The sequence below is a fragment of the Crocodylus siamensis genome, chromosome 1, assembly GCF_052110815.1.
Source record: "Crocodylus siamensis isolate JL-2025a chromosome 1, ASM5211081v1, whole genome shotgun sequence".
Lineage (NCBI taxonomy): Eukaryota > Metazoa > Chordata > Crocodylia > Crocodylidae > Crocodylus > Crocodylus siamensis.
The window spans coordinates 33,712,610-33,731,687 of NC_143395.1; the positions used below are offsets into that span (position 1 = coordinate 33,712,610).

Sequence of the window (19,078 nt, forward strand, 5' to 3'; positions counted from 1 at the left end):
GAATTGCACCATTTTTTTCCCATTTGAATGAGTGCTCCATTCTGGTAGTTTTGCTGATGGAAAAGAATAGCACTCCAGCTCATATGACGTTTCACAACTGCATTTACAGCAAGAAGAGGTGGACACAAGAATGCTTTTATGGCAAACATGCAGTTGGTCAGGGATATTCCTCTCTAGTATTCCCCTGCAATGACAACAGATGTACCGGTCCTTCTTCTATGACATGATCTTGTGCCTAAGGTTTGGATAAAAAGAAGAAAACCTGCAAGATTCATTCCAGTTTATAATACTGCATCAGAATAGCCTGAGCCAGTCCATGCATCTCCAAATGAATTCCACAGTGCTCATGGTTTCTCCTGGGAGAGTCATTGCTCTATCAGGAGAAGCTGAATGCCCATACAAGGCCTAAGTGTTAGCTCACTGACAAGACAACACCTAGGGGAAATTCTTAGCTGTTCTCACTGCCCTCATCACCATTGCCAATGACAACTGTGATTATTACATCTGAAAGGTAGAATGGGAAGGCCAGAATTATCTATAAATTATAATAGATGTCAAACAACTGTGTATGACTTGTAATGAATGACTGAGTAATTAATTAAGAGAAAACATTATTGGTTCCAAGAGCTATACTTCTATCCTTTTCTGATGTGCCCATTATCATGGCGTATTAGCAGGTCTTGTTTAAGTGTGCCAGAAGGATTAGGCTGAGAAAGTATAATCATTTAGGTATGGATACACTGAATATGAAATGTAAAATTCCTTTTATGTTTTAAGAGGGAAGCATGGAGGTGCTTCAGATGTGAAGAAAAATTTTAAAGATGGAAATATGTATCCTGTACCATTTCATGATTTTATTGTTAATTGCTGATATGCTGCTTTATTTAACTAATTCAATAACTGCCGGTTTCAGGCATAAGCTATCTTTGGCACAATACCTAAATTGATTTTTTGTGTTCTGAAGCTGTTTCTTTTTCCTGGATGGCTAAGTTTTGTAGCCAGAAAGAGGAACTCTACAAAAATCATGTACTGGTCCCTCAGTTGGCCAATTATTTTTATTTTGTGTCTATTATCGCTTTCATTAGCTTCAGCCCTTTTCTCCACGATGATAACTTTTACTTCTCATGACTACAAGCATTGTTACTCAGGAATATAAGAGGCCTGATTTTTTTACCCTCAAGCTGCTCCTGAAGGCTCCACATGGTGAGAAGAGTGACAGATTGCTACTAGGTCATTTCTTCAGCATTTGGATTTAATGCTTTTGTTAATTTTGAGTGATTTCAGTTATAGTCCTCATGACTAATTAACCTTTTTCACACAAAGACATGACTGAAAAGTGAACAGGGAAGATAAAAGGGAAGGATTGTTGACTATCAAGTGTAAGTGGCTGTGTCAAGTGACCGAATGAAGTATAAATAGTGACGGCCACCGCATAGTCAAACTGTAACTATATAATTACTTTTCTCCCTAAGAAAACAACAACTAGCACAAATTGCTACAACTGACAGTATATTTTGTAGCCTATCACTGCACTCTGTTATGGAACTGTGTGGTTGGTATGGAAATATACAAGCGTGCACCTCTGTGAGTGTTCTGTAACAGAAATATCAGTTATGCAAACTAGGCCCCAGTTGCAGGAAGGTTTCATGTTAGTTGTGTGGGAAGTCCCACTGGGCAAACCTGGAATGTTGATATAAAAGCCAGGTGAAGAAGCCTTTGGAGAACTGGAGCTCATAAATCAAAACAAAATTGTTAATCCATATTCAGAAAGTATGAGAGTATAGTACTGAGTAAATTAAAAGTGATAAGTGATGTGGTAGAAAAACCAGACAGGATTGGTTTCATTCATCTTACTGAATCAACTGACAAAATAGATGTCGGCAAAGTTAAATAAGCCTTCGTTTTATAAAAGTCTTAATGCATTTATTTATAGTTTCTTCTGAATTATTAGGACGATTACAGTCGCATGCTATTTCCTAATAGCTGCTTCAGCACAATGGGTAGGTGTTGGAGAGCCAAAAACATTGAATAATAAATCATCCTGTTGTATTGTAATTAATCCTTTGTAGGAACACTGCATTTATCTTAATGATAGCTTTATGGCTGACTCGATAGGTCAGTGTCTTCAATCTCATAGTGTAACACGTGTCTCTAGGTATCCCTGGGGCCATAAAATGGCTAGTAAAAATTAGATCTAGTTGATAATTACCAGACTGTCCTGTCACTATGAAGTCAGCTCAGATTCAGAGTCATCTCATGCCCTGATGGCATATTGGCAGCAAGACAGTCTACAGTCTGTAATAAATGAACTTTATTAGTCTGAATCACAGCCATAGTAAACCTCATATAATCTATGTTGTAATTACATCAGAAATCAATCAGCTTTACAGGGCATAGGTGCCTTTTAAGGCCTCTCCTTACTAGATACTAGTAATCATGACTGCCACAACAGTTTCCTCTGAAGGTCAGGGGAAGGGAAAGAAGAGAGGAGTTAAATCAGCTGGCATGATTTTGCTAAGATGATGCTGTCCCTGATGCATTCCCCCAAAGAAGCTGGTGGCACTGAGGAGCAGCTCAGAATAAGATCTGGTTGTCATGAATCATTTTCTGAAAACAATTTAACTTCAAATTTAACCATGCTTTTTTTCTTTATGAGACAAGCATGTCTACAACATATTCATCATTACATTAATTGAATGGTTTGAACAACCAGTTGTCAGACTATGGTTTGTTTATACTAGTTAGTGTAATGTATTAGTTACATTACACTAATCACTGTTGTAGTGAGTAATTCTATCTGTTTAGATACTTATGACTCCTATCTCTGTAGTATTTGATAACCCCACAAGTACTTAGAACACAGGGATTAGCATTTCCCTATAAATTCCTGAAATGACAAGAGGGACATCAGTTCAATTATAACAAAAGACTATTTTACATTGCTATAAGCTGTTCTCTTGCTGCTGCTAATAGTTTTCCTCTCTCATCAAGAGAACTGAAATACTCTTGAAATGGGTAGCTCCGTCTTAGAAGTTCTCAATAATTCTGTGCCAAGACATGACTCAAGTTGTGGTCAGGAAGAAAGAAAAGAGTTGTCCTATTAATATAGTTTTTGTCTGATTGTCAGGTAAATGGAGCCCTTGATCTCTGGGATCTGTAGGTACTACAAACAAGATCATTCCATTTAGTCACAACTATATTTGCAAATGTGATTGTTCATTATTCAATAAGTTCTAGGCCTAATAAACAGATGGGTTCATTATTCCTGTTAATCAGGCCTTTTCCTTTCCTTATTCCATTACGTAGACTCATATTCTCTCACTGTACCCTGAACGGTAACTCTCTCACTTCTTAATACAATATATAGAAACAGTATCTTTAGAATATTTTAAAATCTGATCTACTTTAATTTAAAAGTGATTCACTGTGAATGTTACATTTAATGTATTTTCTGCATGAGCAAGAAGACCAGTAGTAAAATATCACCATCCAAAAATAATGATTAACATGCAGCATTTTTGAATTACCAATGTCACTGCTGTAGTATATCAACCTAGACATTAGAAAAAGTCTTATCAGCTAGTGTATTTCGTGCCTGTTCATTAATGCACCACAATTACAGTACACCAGGGTTAGTATTTGTAATTACAGGCTACTGCGAATTAGTAATTACAGGTACTAAACTTAATGTGCCATAATCAGTGCTACTTCACATTAGCATCGACACACACTTTTTGTGACGCTAATGAGAGCAGACTAATTCTACTGCACATTAGCACGGTGTGACATTGCAGGGTCCTAGGGGTGGCCATGAACTCCCCTAGCACCCCCTACCGTGCCAATGTGATATAAAAAGCACCCTCACAATCTCACCCGCCACGTCTTTGAAGTTAATAATGTTTAAGGGAGGCTGCCCATCTGACATGGTGCTCTGATGTACCTCAGTGTTAGTGCTTTCCTAGGTGACTCTGTGCACCCTGACCTCAATAATATTAATTGAGAACAAGGAATGATCACGATCCTATCCCTGTCCCAGGGATGTAATAGGGATTTTATTTTTGCGTTTTGTTACTTTTGTTGACAATATGCCACATTCTAACACAGTGCAGTTTCAGGCTTGCCAAAGTGTGTCATTTCCTAGTACAAGCATGACTGGAGAAGTAGGATGTCAATATCCTAATGCAATACATCACCTGGGAAAACTAAAGAAAGGCTTTTAATTCTACAGATAAATAGATTTTTTTTTTCAGAAAAGAACAAGGAAACCTTTCAAATAATTTTTCTTGTGTTCAGGTACAGTTGGACTGCACACATTACTGCAGATTCCAAAACAAGAATTTAGTCAAATACTTTGCCAACAAGTAAGGAAACATTTTACTTCAAAACAGAACAATTACAGAGCTGCAGATATCATTTGAATGATTTATGTGTTATATGTTATAGTACTATGCAGAAGGAAGTGCCCTAGCTGTCAAAGGTGGTTGCATTTCTGGTACACTAGTAAGGTATGGTTATACAAGATAAATTGCCAGTGCTTTGAATCAAATAAAGTGTTTTGCTTCATTTCTTTGATGAAGAAAAGGAAGCAAAATGCTCTGTAACCTCCAAGAATTAGTAATTCAGTACCAATCTCTTAACTTTTCCTATTACAATGTAGCCACTGCCTCCATTTCTCCTCAGTTTTGAGCTATGTCTCAAATTCCCTCAATGCTGGTAGTTTATTTTACCCAGAAATCAGTCAGTCAGCCAGTCTCTCAAACTATAGAGACCCACAATGGATCTAGTCTCTTCTCTGGTCTCTCTCTTTCTGGAGAGCAGATCTGCTGCATAGATCCTTGTTTCTTTTTTCACAAAGCTTATTTTGGACTTTGCAGTCATGTGAACCCTACAAGTCCTAGAAGATCTTGCTGCTTGCATAGGATTGCAAGAATCTGCAAACATGCTTTACAGGAACCAGAACCTCCTGTTATTTTATGCTAAAATGTTAATATGTGTGTAACTGAAAGGCATGTAACCCATTCTTAAACACTTTAAACAAAAGACAAATATTGCAAAACCAAGTCTGTAGCTTCTCTTTTCCCAATATCAACTAAGAGTTTAATTAAACATACACCATACTGTTTTCCTCTTTTTGATGAAAAAAATCATATGGAAGAAAAAAGAAGCAGTCTCCAAGGTTGTTAAATGCCAAAGCATTTGCCATCCATTGGTCAGACAAACACAAGGACACATAAAACAAACAATACTTTAAACCAGGGGTTTTCAACCTTTTTTAAGGAGTGCACCCATTCTGGTGGGTACGTCTCCTACACTGTACACCCTGGAAAGGGGGGGGTGTCCACTGGCAGCCGGTTGACAAACGAGGGAGGGGGGACCTCTGGCAGCTAGTCGATTGGGGTGGGGGATGCTGGTACTGCTGCCACTGCTGTCATGTGCTGATGCTCCTGCCACCATGCATTGCCTGCCACCACCACACACCACCGCTGCACACCACCACCACCACCACCTGCCACCACCTCAGGCATGCAGTGGCTCACAGCTTCAGGCAGCGTATGGCAGCAGGGAGCGGCAGCACGCGTTGATAGCAGCGATATCCCAAGTACCCCCGTTTCTCTGTGCCACATATTCCCTGGTGCCTTCCTAAGTATCCCCAGGGGCATGCATACCCTTGGTTGACAACCCCTGTTTTAAACTACCTACAGAAGTCAATCTGTATCCAGTACCAACCACAGAACCACCATGGCACCATGATACCCAAGTCATTCAATGAAAAATATTTTCCTACTTAATACTTCACTTCTGACAGGTAGGCAGGAGGTTGTAATAAACAGAGCTCCAAATCCTTAAGTAGTACAGCCCCCCCGCCTTGGGCTAGATGCATCACAGCTAAACATAGCTATTATTTACTAAATCTGAACTTTAGTAAATCTAAACTTTAATCTGCATGATTAAATTTCATCCCATATCTATTACACTAGTTCTCACATCAACTAATTCCTCTTGTATGATATGTATTACCTCCTTTTTGCTGCAGATATCTCCCAACTTTATGTCATGAACAAATTTCATTATTCATATAATATATATTCAAAAGCTTTTCCTGGTACTGAGAGCAGGCTTATGTGCCAATAGCTACATGCAATGTTTTTTTTTAGTTCCACATGTGTGCTATCTCCAATTATATGTTTTTTGATAAGTGAATAGATAAATTTACCAAATATGCTTTATACCAGACCTATATTTTACACACAAGGTACCATATCTATTCATATATCACAAGACCCTGATTAGATATGCATCTTGTTTTAAGAAGGCAAACTGAAGAAAGAAAGATTTTTTTCCAGACTCCTAGATGTCATACCACCATGGAGCAGGGTTGAAGACCCATCAGTATCATTGCAGTAGGGCATGACAGCACGCTTGCTCCCTTAAGGAAGCAAACAGCTGGAGAGGCTGTTTGCAGGTGGTGAAGGGGGCCAATGAGGGACTCACCTAACCAGAAGAGGGTCCATGCTGAAGCTATATGCCCAGAGCCTGCACCAATCAGGAAGTCTAGCCCTGGCAGTTATGAAGGAAGGAGCTCCTGATGGCAGAGCACCAGGACTCCTGAACTGACAGTACAGCTAAATCAGAAACAATGCAGACCGGGAGATAGGGAATGCACCCAGGCAGAGAGGGGCTCCTATCTATAGACAGGTAGGCTTGGTTTTAGCTTAAGCCTAGAAAGGGTTTGGATGCCTGCTAGAGGATGCAGGTGCTTTGATTTAGTTGCACCAGGGTTTAACCTTGAGCCCTGCTGGGGAAGTCTCAATGTTCACTTTAGAGACCTGGGTATACAGATCCAGAAGGGCCTGACCAGACTAGGGGGTTTCCAAGCCCAGGGGAGGGGCTGAGAGCTGAAACAAGGGGTCTGCAGGCCCAGAGAGGGGCTGCTTATGGAACCAGGGACCCAAGAGCCCAGAACAGGGGTTATCACAGAATCATAGAAAATTAGGGCTGGAACTAGGGCAGGAGGTCATCTAGACGAACCCCCTGCTCAAAGCAGGACCATTCCCAACTAGATCTTCCCAGCCAAAGCTTTGTCTTGTTTAAAAGCCTCCAAGGATGGAGATTCCACCACCTCTCTGGGTAACCTGTTCCAGTGTTTTACTACCCTCCTAGTAAAAAAATGTTTCCTAATATCTAACCTAAACTTCCCTGGCTGCAACTTCAGACCATTGCTTCTTGTTCTGCCATCTGCCACCACTGAGAACAGTCTAGCTCCATCCCTTTTTGAACCCCACTTCATGTTACATTTGGGATGAGGCATCCAAGAATTCAGGGAGAAGCTGGGTAAGGGACCAAGAGGTCTGAGGGCCCAGACAGAAGATGAGAATGTGAAGTGGGGTAGTGATAACACCTGCAAAGATTGGGCTATGGTGCAGGGGTAGAACAGAGCCATGCAATTTTCTTTTAAGGATACAGCTGCCTTGCAAGGTTATAGGCAGGATGAGGGCCAATCACATTCACGATCTGGGTCAAGACCAGTGGGTCCAGGAGAGACCTGGTAAAGGACATTACATGACTCACTCATAAAGGACTCACTCTATGTCCCATGGGCAGCCTCCCTCATTTAACTCTCCATAAAAAAAAAGACACAGCAGGCAAGTAATAAAGGGAGGGCAACATTAGAGTGAGCTGGGAAGAAGCCACATGGCAACCAGGAGGCATCACAGGCACCCCTGTGATCATGACCCTGCTATAGTCACTCCCCCTGCCCCTGCTGCTCTGCCAACAGCTACAGGTTTAATTCTCTTAGCCACTGTCATTAACCTGCTCAAAACTTGAATTTATTAGTGGCTGTGAAAGGGTTAAACCCATAGCATGGGGAGGGGTAGTGAAACTGATGTGGGGACTCTGCCCCTGCTCCATGTGTCTGAAGTATTCAGCTGTGGGTGATCCCCCGAGGCCATTCTAGTGTCCCTACCTCTATCCCAGTGCAGAAACCAGTTTCCTTGTTTAAGACACGCACTCCAAATTTGGATGGTTAATTTTGGGTGCATGAGGAGAAGGGGAAGTGGGGAGGTGCATGTGTTATGTGAATAAAAAGGGTTTCAGAATTCTGAAATCATGATTACCAAGTCCTGAAGTGATCACACTGAATTCACTGAGACTTGCTCCTATTTCAGTTATAGTAAGGTTCATTCTCAAGTCTTCATTTCCATTAGCCATCCTGCCTTTACCTCCATTTTGGAGTGAAAAGCAGTGTTGTGTGTAATTATCCTTATTGAAAATTGAATAAAATTATTAATTTAGTTGTTGGACCATATGTATATCTAGAACCTTTACTCCATTCTCACTGTACATAGTCCCCACTTCTTGCCTTGTTTTCTCTCCATAGTTACAACGAAGAATCTTTTGCAATTCTGCTAATGTTTTTAACGTGGGTTGTGAGATTTAAAAAATATTCTCTCTTCTACAAATCCTTTGAGTCAAATATAACTGTTCAATTAATTGCAATTATTAATTGCACCTGGATAACAAGAAAAAAATCTAATTAGCACAGTAAGTGGATTCATATTTACAAGCATCCCACTCCTTGAGTCTAGCTGCCAAATGCAACTCCTTAGGAATGACCAATTTGATGGATCTCTGTGTACTGAAAATGCTTCAGACATCAAAGTTATGGCATATATACAGTCAGTAGAGTTTTTACTACTCTATTCACCAGAGATAGCAAGAGCCATCATTATGTAACTATTATCATCTACTAGGCAGAATCCTGGAATGACAACGTTTTCTGGAAGAAAAGGTTTTAGCCATGATCCAAGAAAAATAAATATAAAAGAATCTAATGATGTTTTAAACAATACAATTGTGTTATCTGTTTCCATAACACCTCCCATATATTGTAAAAGTAAGAAAAAATATACTGTGGTAGGAATATATGACTGAGGAAGGCAGCTGTTAGAATTTACTGATCTCAGTATTTCATCACTGATCTTGCATTCTGAGTATAGGCAGTCCTCGGACTTATGACACGACTGGTTCCTGAAAACCACAACTTAAGTCGAAATGCTGTAACTTGGAAACAATTTTCCCACAGGAAACAATTTTATAAATGGGGGATTGGTTCCTGAGCCAATGCCTGACACCCTTTTTTCACCAAAAATAACCCAGAATTTTGTACTCAGTTCAATTATAGATAAGTAATATAGCTACATTAATGTATTTAGATTGTAAATAGCAATTCTACTGATTTGGAAGGACTTCTTTGAGGTGACTTTGCTGGACTTTTTGAAGGGCTTTTGGTTAGACTTGATTCTTGGCTGCAGTCTTCTCAGGTGTCTTGGCTACAGTTTCTTCTGTAGTCTTGTCTGCTTTCTTAAAGCAAGTGTCCAAGGAAGTTTGGACAGATGTTCTCCACGGAGATGGGAAATGCAGCAAACTTGGTTGCTGGCATGGCGTTGCATAGGATAAAGCATTGTAAAGTTGAAACTGAAGTCAGAAAGTTGAAACTGGGTGTCAATTTATAAATGTTGTAAGCGTGAAATGCAACTTGAAATGTTGTAAGTTGAGGACTACCTGTAGCGATCAGCTGCATGCTAGTTTCTTAATTAACAGCCTGAAAAAACCCATGTCCATCACAAGCTGATTTCTGAGTTGTAAAGGAAGCTGCTGTAAAAATACTTAGTGTCTTAATACATACCCAGAAACCAGGAAAACTAACCCATTCATTAAGCAATAAAAGTCTTTTTGTATCATTATGGAGTTTCTTCTGAAAACCTGTGTATCCATACAGGATTGTAGGGTTATAGAAGCAGTGATGTGATGCTTCAAAGACCAGTAAACATAAAGACACTGATTGAATATAAAAAACAAAAGTAATACACCAATGGGCATCAGGGTCCTGAGAGCTCTTCTGCATGACAGGGGAGTTCCCTGTTCTTTTTGGACTCTGCCCAAACTGTGGTGAGGTCTAGGCTGAGGATGTCCCAAACAGCACAGCAGAACTTCACAGTTAGCCAACTGATGCCCAGCGCTTTGTTGGTAGGTATCAGGTGGAGGGCATCTGAAAGCTCAGGCAAGGTGACAGTACTCTCCAGCCAGTTGTGGTCACCCATGAGGATCTGTGGCAGATCCCTTCCATAGGACCTGGTAGGTGTTTGTGACAGTTCGACTGGTGAGAAGAGCACCATGTAGAAAGCCCTCGCCCCTTCTCGTAGCTCACTGGGATCTGTGAGAGGGGGTGCCATCCCCTGTCAGGGGGCCAGTGATATACTTCTTGGCACCCTTTCTCTTCTCCAAGTGGGAGCCATCATCCATCTCCCAGAGGAGCAGGATATACTAGCAGATGGACATGTCACTATAACCATAGCTAAAATTCAGAAACTTATCTTGTGATTATCACTTTTTAATTAGCTGCCATTTTTATACATAACACTAACATAAGTGATAAAGAGGTGACAAATAAAGTTTTAATTGGCTGCAGCAATGGTTTTATACCCTGCTGCCCATACCCCAGTGGTCCGCTACTTGCTTTGTCTCTCCTTCAACACTTGCATGCTGTCTCATTCTGATGATGGATATTCAATTAAGTTAATGTTTTATTTGTTTTTTACTCTTATTTATTTTATAGATTTTTTACTCTTATTTATTTTATACATTTAACAGAAAAGTATCTTTAGCTCCCCTCCTGCTCCCTCTCCTACAGATTGTCTATAAATATACAGACAGATGGCAATCCTGTCCCAGGGGGCTAGGTATTGTTGGGGCTGCCCAATGTCTCAGACTCAGGCTGAAGCTTTAACAAGGCTTTCACAAGAAAGCTGCTTAAATAATTTCAATTCACCACCTTCAAACACTGGGATGTTGGTGGGTGGATGGGTGGGTATGCTTTTCCCTGTAAACACTTGCTGATTGCTGAATGAGGAAAAACAGCTACTGCAGAATGATCACTTAATATCACAGAATGTCCGTCAATTCCATGCTCTGCTAATGTGAATTGGCCAAGTAATTGCTAAGCAGAAGCAGGGGCACTCTCCCCATCTGAGCACTGAGGAGTACCAAAGTAGCCAGATGCCCTATGAAGGTTGAGGTGGGGGGCAGGGGAGGGGTGAAGAGCAGTATTGTGTGGAATAATGGGAGGACTAATCAGACACTAACTGACATCTAGTTGATGTAACTCATAGCTCATGGTCTCTGGGTCCTCTGCCCACTAACTCAAAACTTCATGACTCTAAGTTTCTCTCAAACCTTGGAGAATCTATTGGTGTCTGATGGCTTGAAAATGGTATTTAAAGTTTTGCTTTCTGGGAACTGGCTTTTGGTATAAAAGGGCTGGGAGACCCCCCAGCTTAGTAGGCAAGTCATGGACCTCCTGAAATTAAGAAGAGAAGCCTACAAGGAATGAAAGTTAGGAATAGCTACCAAAGAAGAGTACAAAGCAATCACCCACACCTGTAGGAAGCTGATCAGGACAGCAAAAGCACAGAATACAAACTGGTGACTTAAATAAAGGACAACAAAAAGTCCCTCTTTATATATGTAGAGAGTAGGAAAAGAAAAAAAAAAGGGAAGCATAGGGCCCCTGATGATTGAAAAGGGACATCTGATAACCGACACTCTGGACAAAACTGAACCCCTGAATAAATACTTCATGTTTGTATACCACTATCCAAGGGTGCTAGCCTGCTTAACAGGATGCAGGATGATCATGGTGGGAACAACCACACTCCCATAGTTGGCATAGATCTTGTGGGAGACTACCTACAAAGACTAAATATCTACAAGTCAGCAGGACCAGATGAACTACACCTGAGAATGCTAAAAGAACTGGCCAATGGCATTGTGCAACCTATGGCCAAGTTATTTGAAGATTTGTGGTGCTCAGGAGTGGTCCCAGAACACTGGAAGAAGGCCGATGTTGTGCCTATCTATAAGAAAGGAGAAAAGGAGGACCCTAAGAATTACAGGCCAATCAGTTTGACCTCAATCCTGGGTAAAATTCTAAACAAAATTATCAAAGAGTCCATCACTAGCAGGCTAACAGAAGGTAGTATTCTAAAGGATAGCCAACATGGCTTCATTATGGGCAGGTCATGCCAAACCAACCTCATCTCCTTCTACAATCTGGTAACTCGTCACCTGGATAGAGGAAATAAGGTTGATGTTGTATGCTTGGATTTCAAAAAGGCCTTTGACCTGGTCTCCCATGATGTTCTCATGGTTAAATTGGAAAAAATGTGGCCTCAACTCCTTTATGGTCCAGTGGCTAGGAAACTGGCTCCATTATAGGACCCGGAGAGTACTGATAGACAGGCCAGAGTCATCATGGTGGGAGGTAACTAGTGGTGTCCCTCAGGGCTTAGTACTCAGACCAGTGCTCTCCAATGTGTTCATCAATTATTTGGATTTGGGTATTAAATGTGAACTGGCAAAGTTTGCCAATGACACCAAACTATGGGGGAGCATGGTCATGCTCCAGGACAGGCTGGCACTACAGGTCAATCTGGACAGGCTTGTGAGGTGGGCGGACCTCAACCTGATGTTCTTTAATACAGAGAAATGCTATGTGCTCCATCTGGGGAGAAGTAACCCACAACACTTACAGGCTTGGCTATCCAGCACCACAACTGGTGCTGGGTGTCATGATAGACAACAAAATGAACATGAGCCACTAATGTGATGCCATAGCTGGCAGAGCTAATCAAACACTGGAGCTAATCACGACAAGAAAATACCACCACTGGTCCAAAATGTATGAAACTCAACTGAGGAATGTGATCCTATTCCAATAGAAACAAACAGCTTTCCCATTCCCTCAATATGTAGTCTAATATGCTGAACCTATTCCACACTGCAGATGCATAATTGCCCCACTTCGGCAACATAAAGTTTTATACAACTCCATAGGAGGGAGTCAGACCTCCTATTTTGTTCATCAGGCAGATACATACGTGTCCTACATGTCTGTAATGTTAACTCAGCTTGGAGAGATGTCTACTTGAACTGACTAACAAAAAAGAGAAGAAAAGGAGAGAAGAAGAAATTGCAAAGAGCAAACCTACCATTTGGGATATTTCTTGGGAAGTGGATTTCCTGGGTTGTCCACTTCCAGTCAGAGAGAGTTTGAATTCATATCTCCCACTTCCCTGGAAAGTGCCTTAACAACTAGGCTATGTGTCGAGGAGGGTCAAGGGAGTTTTCCATCCCTCCTATTGAATCTGGGCCACTGTGTGGAAAGGAATTTAAAATTAACTGGGGCCAGAAGGAAAAAATTAACAATAGACCCTGATTCAGGTACTTTCCTCCCTTGGTGGAAGGTTAAAACTGAGTTATGGCCCCTGCTCCTGATGTTGTTGATACATTTTTTGTTAAGTAATCATTCCAGGAAAGTATGTGAAATAACTTACACATCTCAAAGACAGAATAGAATCCTAGACTTCTTATTTAGTCCTTCCTTCAATAGGTCAGAACAATTTGTGTCTAGATGTGCAGGCAAAGAACTGTGTACTTGGTCCAAACAAGGGTGGCCAGTTTCCTCTGAACACTGATTTTTTGACATCAGCATGTGTCTTCAATGAGTGGAGTACAGTTATATCTCAGCAACAGTGCTTGGATGAGGGTAACAGGGTAGGAGCTGGCGGTAGATCTCCATCAGATGTAAAAGGTTACAAAAGGTAAGTTGACTTGCACTGAATAATATATTGCAAAATATTTTCAAGGTACATTATTTACTAGTGTTGTGGGCTAGTTAGAAACCTTCTTGGCATCTTGTCTGGTTATTTTTGTTGTCCAGCTGCCATTGAACTAATGTAGTTCACTACACAAATACTTAGTGGAGTATCCATTACAGTATCCTAAGCTGATAGAGACAGTCATAACAAAAAAAAGGAGGAACGTACGTGTGGAGAAGGTGGCAGTTTTTTGAATCACAGATTAGTGCTCCAATAGGAAAGGGAACTCTATGTTTGAAAATTACAGCTTTCAATATGTTGTGCTTTTGAAGCAAACAAATCTTTTTGCTGCCTTAGCATGAGTTTCCTTACGGGCATAGTATGGAACGAAGTGCTAACGGTATTACAGTAAGTTCTTATTGTCTGAAGGGTGGCTATAAGAAACATTCAAAAGCAGATTTTCATAAGTATTTTGTTTTTAACTACACTGAGGGAACTGTAAAAAAAATCTTTAAAGAAATTTGAACTCAGATAAAATCAAGCTCAACCTTTAAATTAGTTGATGTTGCAACTGAAGCCCCAAGATAAAATATGCTTCCTTAATCCATTATTAGGAACAATGCTTATTGATATTTTTACATTACCTTCAGTAGCCACTATGCATTCATAAATCTCAAATGACAAGAGGCAATGTTGGATTAATAATAGGAATTAAAACACTTTCGTTTCTCAAGTCAAAAAAATCCTCACATATCGAACACCTTTATAGAAAAAAAAATAGGTGCCATTATTAAATGTAATTCTTCCCCTTTCAAATTACAAACCTTAATTTATCTGTTCCAGCTTTGTACCTTGAGATTCGAGCCATCGAGAGAGGAACTGATAAGGTGTCTAGCCAGCGCTTCTCATATTTTGGTTCATTAGCTATGGGTGAGGAAGGTGATGATGGAGCCTGTGCAGAATAAATGAGAATCAGTACGTACAGTCTATCAGATCATACAGTGCAGAAAGCATGAATATGTATCTGTGCCTGTGTTCTTTAAAAAAAAAAACCCTAATAAAGTATAGCAATAAAATGGTTTTGGAAACTCTAAGTTTAAGAAAGAAATTGAAATATGCAATTAAAAGTATAACAGAAATCGTGGGTACCCTGCTTGTGCTTTAACTTCATTATTTGTCTGACATTAAATGCATTTATTTTAGTAAAAATTTAAAGCCCACATCTAATTTGCAATAAAAATTATGTTCATTTTACTTACTGTGTTATACACAAATATCATATTCTTCTTTACTAATTCCCTCTGATTATAACAGAAAAAAAATCACTATAGGATAAAACTTTATATGGAATGCACAAGAGCCTTCCTTGAAAATTAGTTACAGATAGCTAAATGGGGAAAAGGACATACAATATATTCATACAAAGGACTACTGCGATCATGCAATAGCAAGGCCCGTACAATAGCAACTGAACAATAACAAATCCTGTTTTTATAGTTCTTGACTAGTATATAGTGATAGTTACTGATATATTAATTTCTTCACAGATTTAAACATGTTGTTTAGATATGAACTAATAAATTTTGAGAGTTTTAGCCTTGGGCTTATGCTTCAAATAATTTGACTGGGCAGTTTTCTCTCTCCGAAGAACCAGACACACAGATCATGACACAACCTGGAAGGATTCCTATTATCAGAAGAACAGGACTTGTTGTATGCTAAAGATGTATCAAATCTTTGATGTTCTGAATAGACTAGAAATCATTGTTGATGATGTGCAGATCTGGGATTTTATTGATCAGTTCCACAACACGTGAAAGAAAATCACCTTAAAAAAACTAGGCACAAAGATCAATTCAAATTGAACTGGGTCAGTTGCTTAGAAGAGATACTTAGTGATAAAGGGCTTTTATACATGTGCTCTGGGAGGTGGGGAAGGGGTGGAGGGAGGCATTTTAATTAGAGTGGATCCCAAAGCTTTAATTAAAAGTGGTTCTTGGAGCTTTAGTTAAAGCACACCCACCACCATTTTTCAGTTACTGATACACATGACCCTGGAGCTTGGTAGAGCGCAGTAATTACCACACTCTAGCAGACTTAATTAAGTGAGTCTACTCCAATGCACTCTAATTACAGTGCTTCGGAACAACCTTGATGCACGTGTATAGGTACCCAAAGAGGGTTAAAAACTTAGAGATACCTTTATGCTGATTCATGGATCATTCGTGCAACCCTAAGTTATTACAACTAAACACTTCATTTTGAATACTGTCTGAAGAGACTAAAAATGGAACATGGATGAGAAGAGTTATGATGCATGCCACTTTTACTATAGAGCGAACTGGAGTAACTACATACCAGTAGTCAATTTAATCTTGGGTTCCCCTCTTGTTCAGTGTGAATCAGCTCCCCTGACACTTAGTAGCCAGGTGCAATAACAGTGCCTATTACAGGCAGAGAGCTTGGGAGATCAGATTGTGCATCCACACCTTTTCACAAAGTAAAATCCACAGTAATTTACTTCATAGTAATTGTGCTGTTTGTCTGCGCATTTCAAAGTGAAAAGATCTTTGGAATTAAAACAGGAAGTTTTGGACTAAAGTAGCCTATCATCTCAGAAGATACAAGCTTTGTAAAATGATAGCCTCTTGGGATGCACGTCTATAGCAATGACAAAGGAAAAGAACTTTATTCAGATTGAGAAAGAAATGGTGGCAATTCTTCTTGACAGAGATTTTGAGATTGCTTATGGGTAGATATCTGGGAAACAGAAAGATAAAGTATATATTCTTCAGTTATGACTGTCCTCAAGGACTGCCAGTATTTTATAGAGGGAAACTGAGTCAGGCACTAAGGCCTAATTAAGCTTCAATGGGAACTAGGTGCCTAAATACCTTTGTAGATCTTGATGAAAATAAATTTCCTGATGTCATGAAGAAAACAGGACAGAGTGGCACCTTAGAAGTGCTCCCTTACAGGCAACAACATTCTTTGCCTTCTGTCTAATTTCAGATTAACATGGCTAACTTTCTGTCTCTACTCATCACGTCATGAAGAAAATCTGTTTGCAAAGCAGGGAATTGAATCCACAATCCCCTGGTGTGAAGATGTTTACAGGTGAACTGTAGAAAAACAGTGTCGATGTAAGGAATACAAAACCAAAACAATTCAAGATGACACAGTCTCAGCATTGCCAATATTATACATTCAAAAATTATCTGTAAGGCTTCACTAGTTCCCAAAATAGAATTAAGAAATTGGCTTAAAATCAGAAGTTGATTTTTTTCAAAGTAATAAATTCTAGATTATTTTTATTATCCTTTTGGCTTATGTTGAGCCATTTAGGATTAACATTTTAAAGCTTGTTCTTCACAATCATCAGAACTAATAATTTTGCTTCTTTTAAAACAACAACAACAAAAAAGGAAGCTGCAATTTTCATGGAATTACAGAACCCTTGGGAATTAGTGTTTTTAGAACAATGGCAGTTATGGTGACATATGGTAAAACTGCCCCAAACTTCAACCTAGAGCACCTTAAAGGCTGAAAAGCCTATAGGGAAGGCCACATCTATACCACACTTGTATAATGTGTGGCATAATCAGGGTTTCACTTGTTGAAACCTAGTTGCAGATGCTACTGACATATGGATATTTAATACAAATAATTCAGAGAACAATTCAAGATAATTTTACAATAAGAAAGTGGAAACTACAAGTTCAAAAACCTTATCATCTTGATAAGACTGACATACATGCTGGGATTCATAGTTTCATAGTTTCTAAGGTCGGAAGGGACCTGAACAGATCATCTAGTCTGACCCCCTGCCATGGCAGGAAAGAGTACTGGGGTCAAACGAACCCAGCAAGGCGTTCATCTAACCTCCTCTTAAAAACCCCCAGGGTAGGAGCCTGTACTACATCCCTTGGAAGCTGGTTCCAGGCCCTAGCCGCCCTGACTGTGAAGTAGCACCTCCTGATATCTAACCTAAACCTACCCTCTGCCAGCTTGTGACCGTTATTCCTGGTCACTCCTGGCGGTGCTCGGGGGAACAGTGACTCCCCCAGTGCCTGCTGATCCCCACTGACTAGTTTATAAAAGGCCACAAGATCCCCCCTCAGCCTTCTCTTTTGGAGGCTGAACAGGTTCAGGTCCCGTAGCCTCTCCTCAGAGGGCCTGCCCTGCTGTCCCCTGATCATGCGAGTGGCCCTCCTCTGGACCCTCCCGATGTTGTCCACATCCCTCTTGAGGTGCGGCGCCCAGAACTGGACGCAATACTCCAACTGCAGCCTGACCAGTGCCACATAGAAGGGGAGGATCACCTCTTTTGACCTGCTTGAAATGTATCTGTGGATGCATGACAAGGTACGGTTGGCCTTCCTAACTGCCTCCCCACACTGCTGGCCCATGTTCATCTTGGAGTCAATGATGACTCCAAGATCCTTTTCTGCCTCCGTGCTGACAAGAGGGGAGTTCCCCAACCTGTAGGTATGGTGCCGGTTGTTCCTCCCGAGGTGTATCACCTTGCACTTGTCTGTGTTGAAACCCATCCTATTCTCATCCGCCCACCCTTGTAACCTGTCTAGGTCTGATTGCAGCCTGTTGCATCCTTCCAGTGTGCCCACGTCCCCCCACATCTTAGTGTCATCAGCAAATTTGAACAGGGTTCTTTTTACCTCCTTGTCCAAATCACTGATGAAGATGTTGAACAGTGCGGGCCCGAGGACCGAGCCTTGCGGAATCCCACTGCCCACGTCCTTCCAGGTTAAGAAGGACCCATCCACTACTACCCTCTGCATGCGGCCCTCCAGCCAGTTGGCGACCCATTTGACTGTGTGGGTGTCTACGCCACAGCCCTCCAGTTTCTTAATGAGAACGGGGTGAGAGACAGTGTCAAAAGCCTTCCGGAAGTCCAGGAAGACTATATCCACTGCTACCCCTGCATCTAATGATCTGGTGATCTGATCGCAAAAGGCCACCAGGTTGGTCTGACAGGGCCTGCCACTGATGAACCCATGTTGGTTGCCCCTAAGCATGCAGTCCCCTGCTGGACCCTCCTGGATGTGTGCCAGAATAATTTTCTCGAACAGCTTGCCTAGGATCGAGGTAAGACTAACTGGCCTATAGTTTCCCGGGTCATCCCTCCTCCCTTTTTTGAAGATGGGAACCACGTTGGCCCTCTTCCAGTCCTCCAGTACCACTCCAGAGCACCATGAGTGCTCATAAAGCCATGCCAGGGGACTTGCAATGACCTGGGCCAGCTCCTTTAGAACTCTAGGGTGGAGATCGTCCGGACCGGCTGACTTGAAAATGTCCAGCCCCTCGAGAAGCTCCCTAAGTAAATCCTCACTAACCCTTGGCCCAGGTGTGCCTCCCCCGGGGCCCGAGAGGGTCCCAGCAGGGAGGTGGCTGTCCTGGTC

At 41.0% G+C, this 19,078-nt stretch overlaps 1 protein-coding gene across 1 annotated transcript in view; it reads right to left on the reverse strand.

Annotated features, from left to right (window-relative positions):
* SNTG2 (syntrophin gamma 2) overlaps window positions 1-19,078 on the reverse strand; it is a 597,901-nt gene that overhangs the window by 152,967 nt on the left and 425,856 nt on the right. The window contains exon 9 of the mRNA XM_090031379.1: window positions 14,483-14,610. Within this exon, the coding sequence (XP_089887505.1) occupies window positions 14,483-14,610 (128 nt within the window). The remainder of the gene's footprint in view (window positions 1-14,482; window positions 14,611-19,078) is intronic.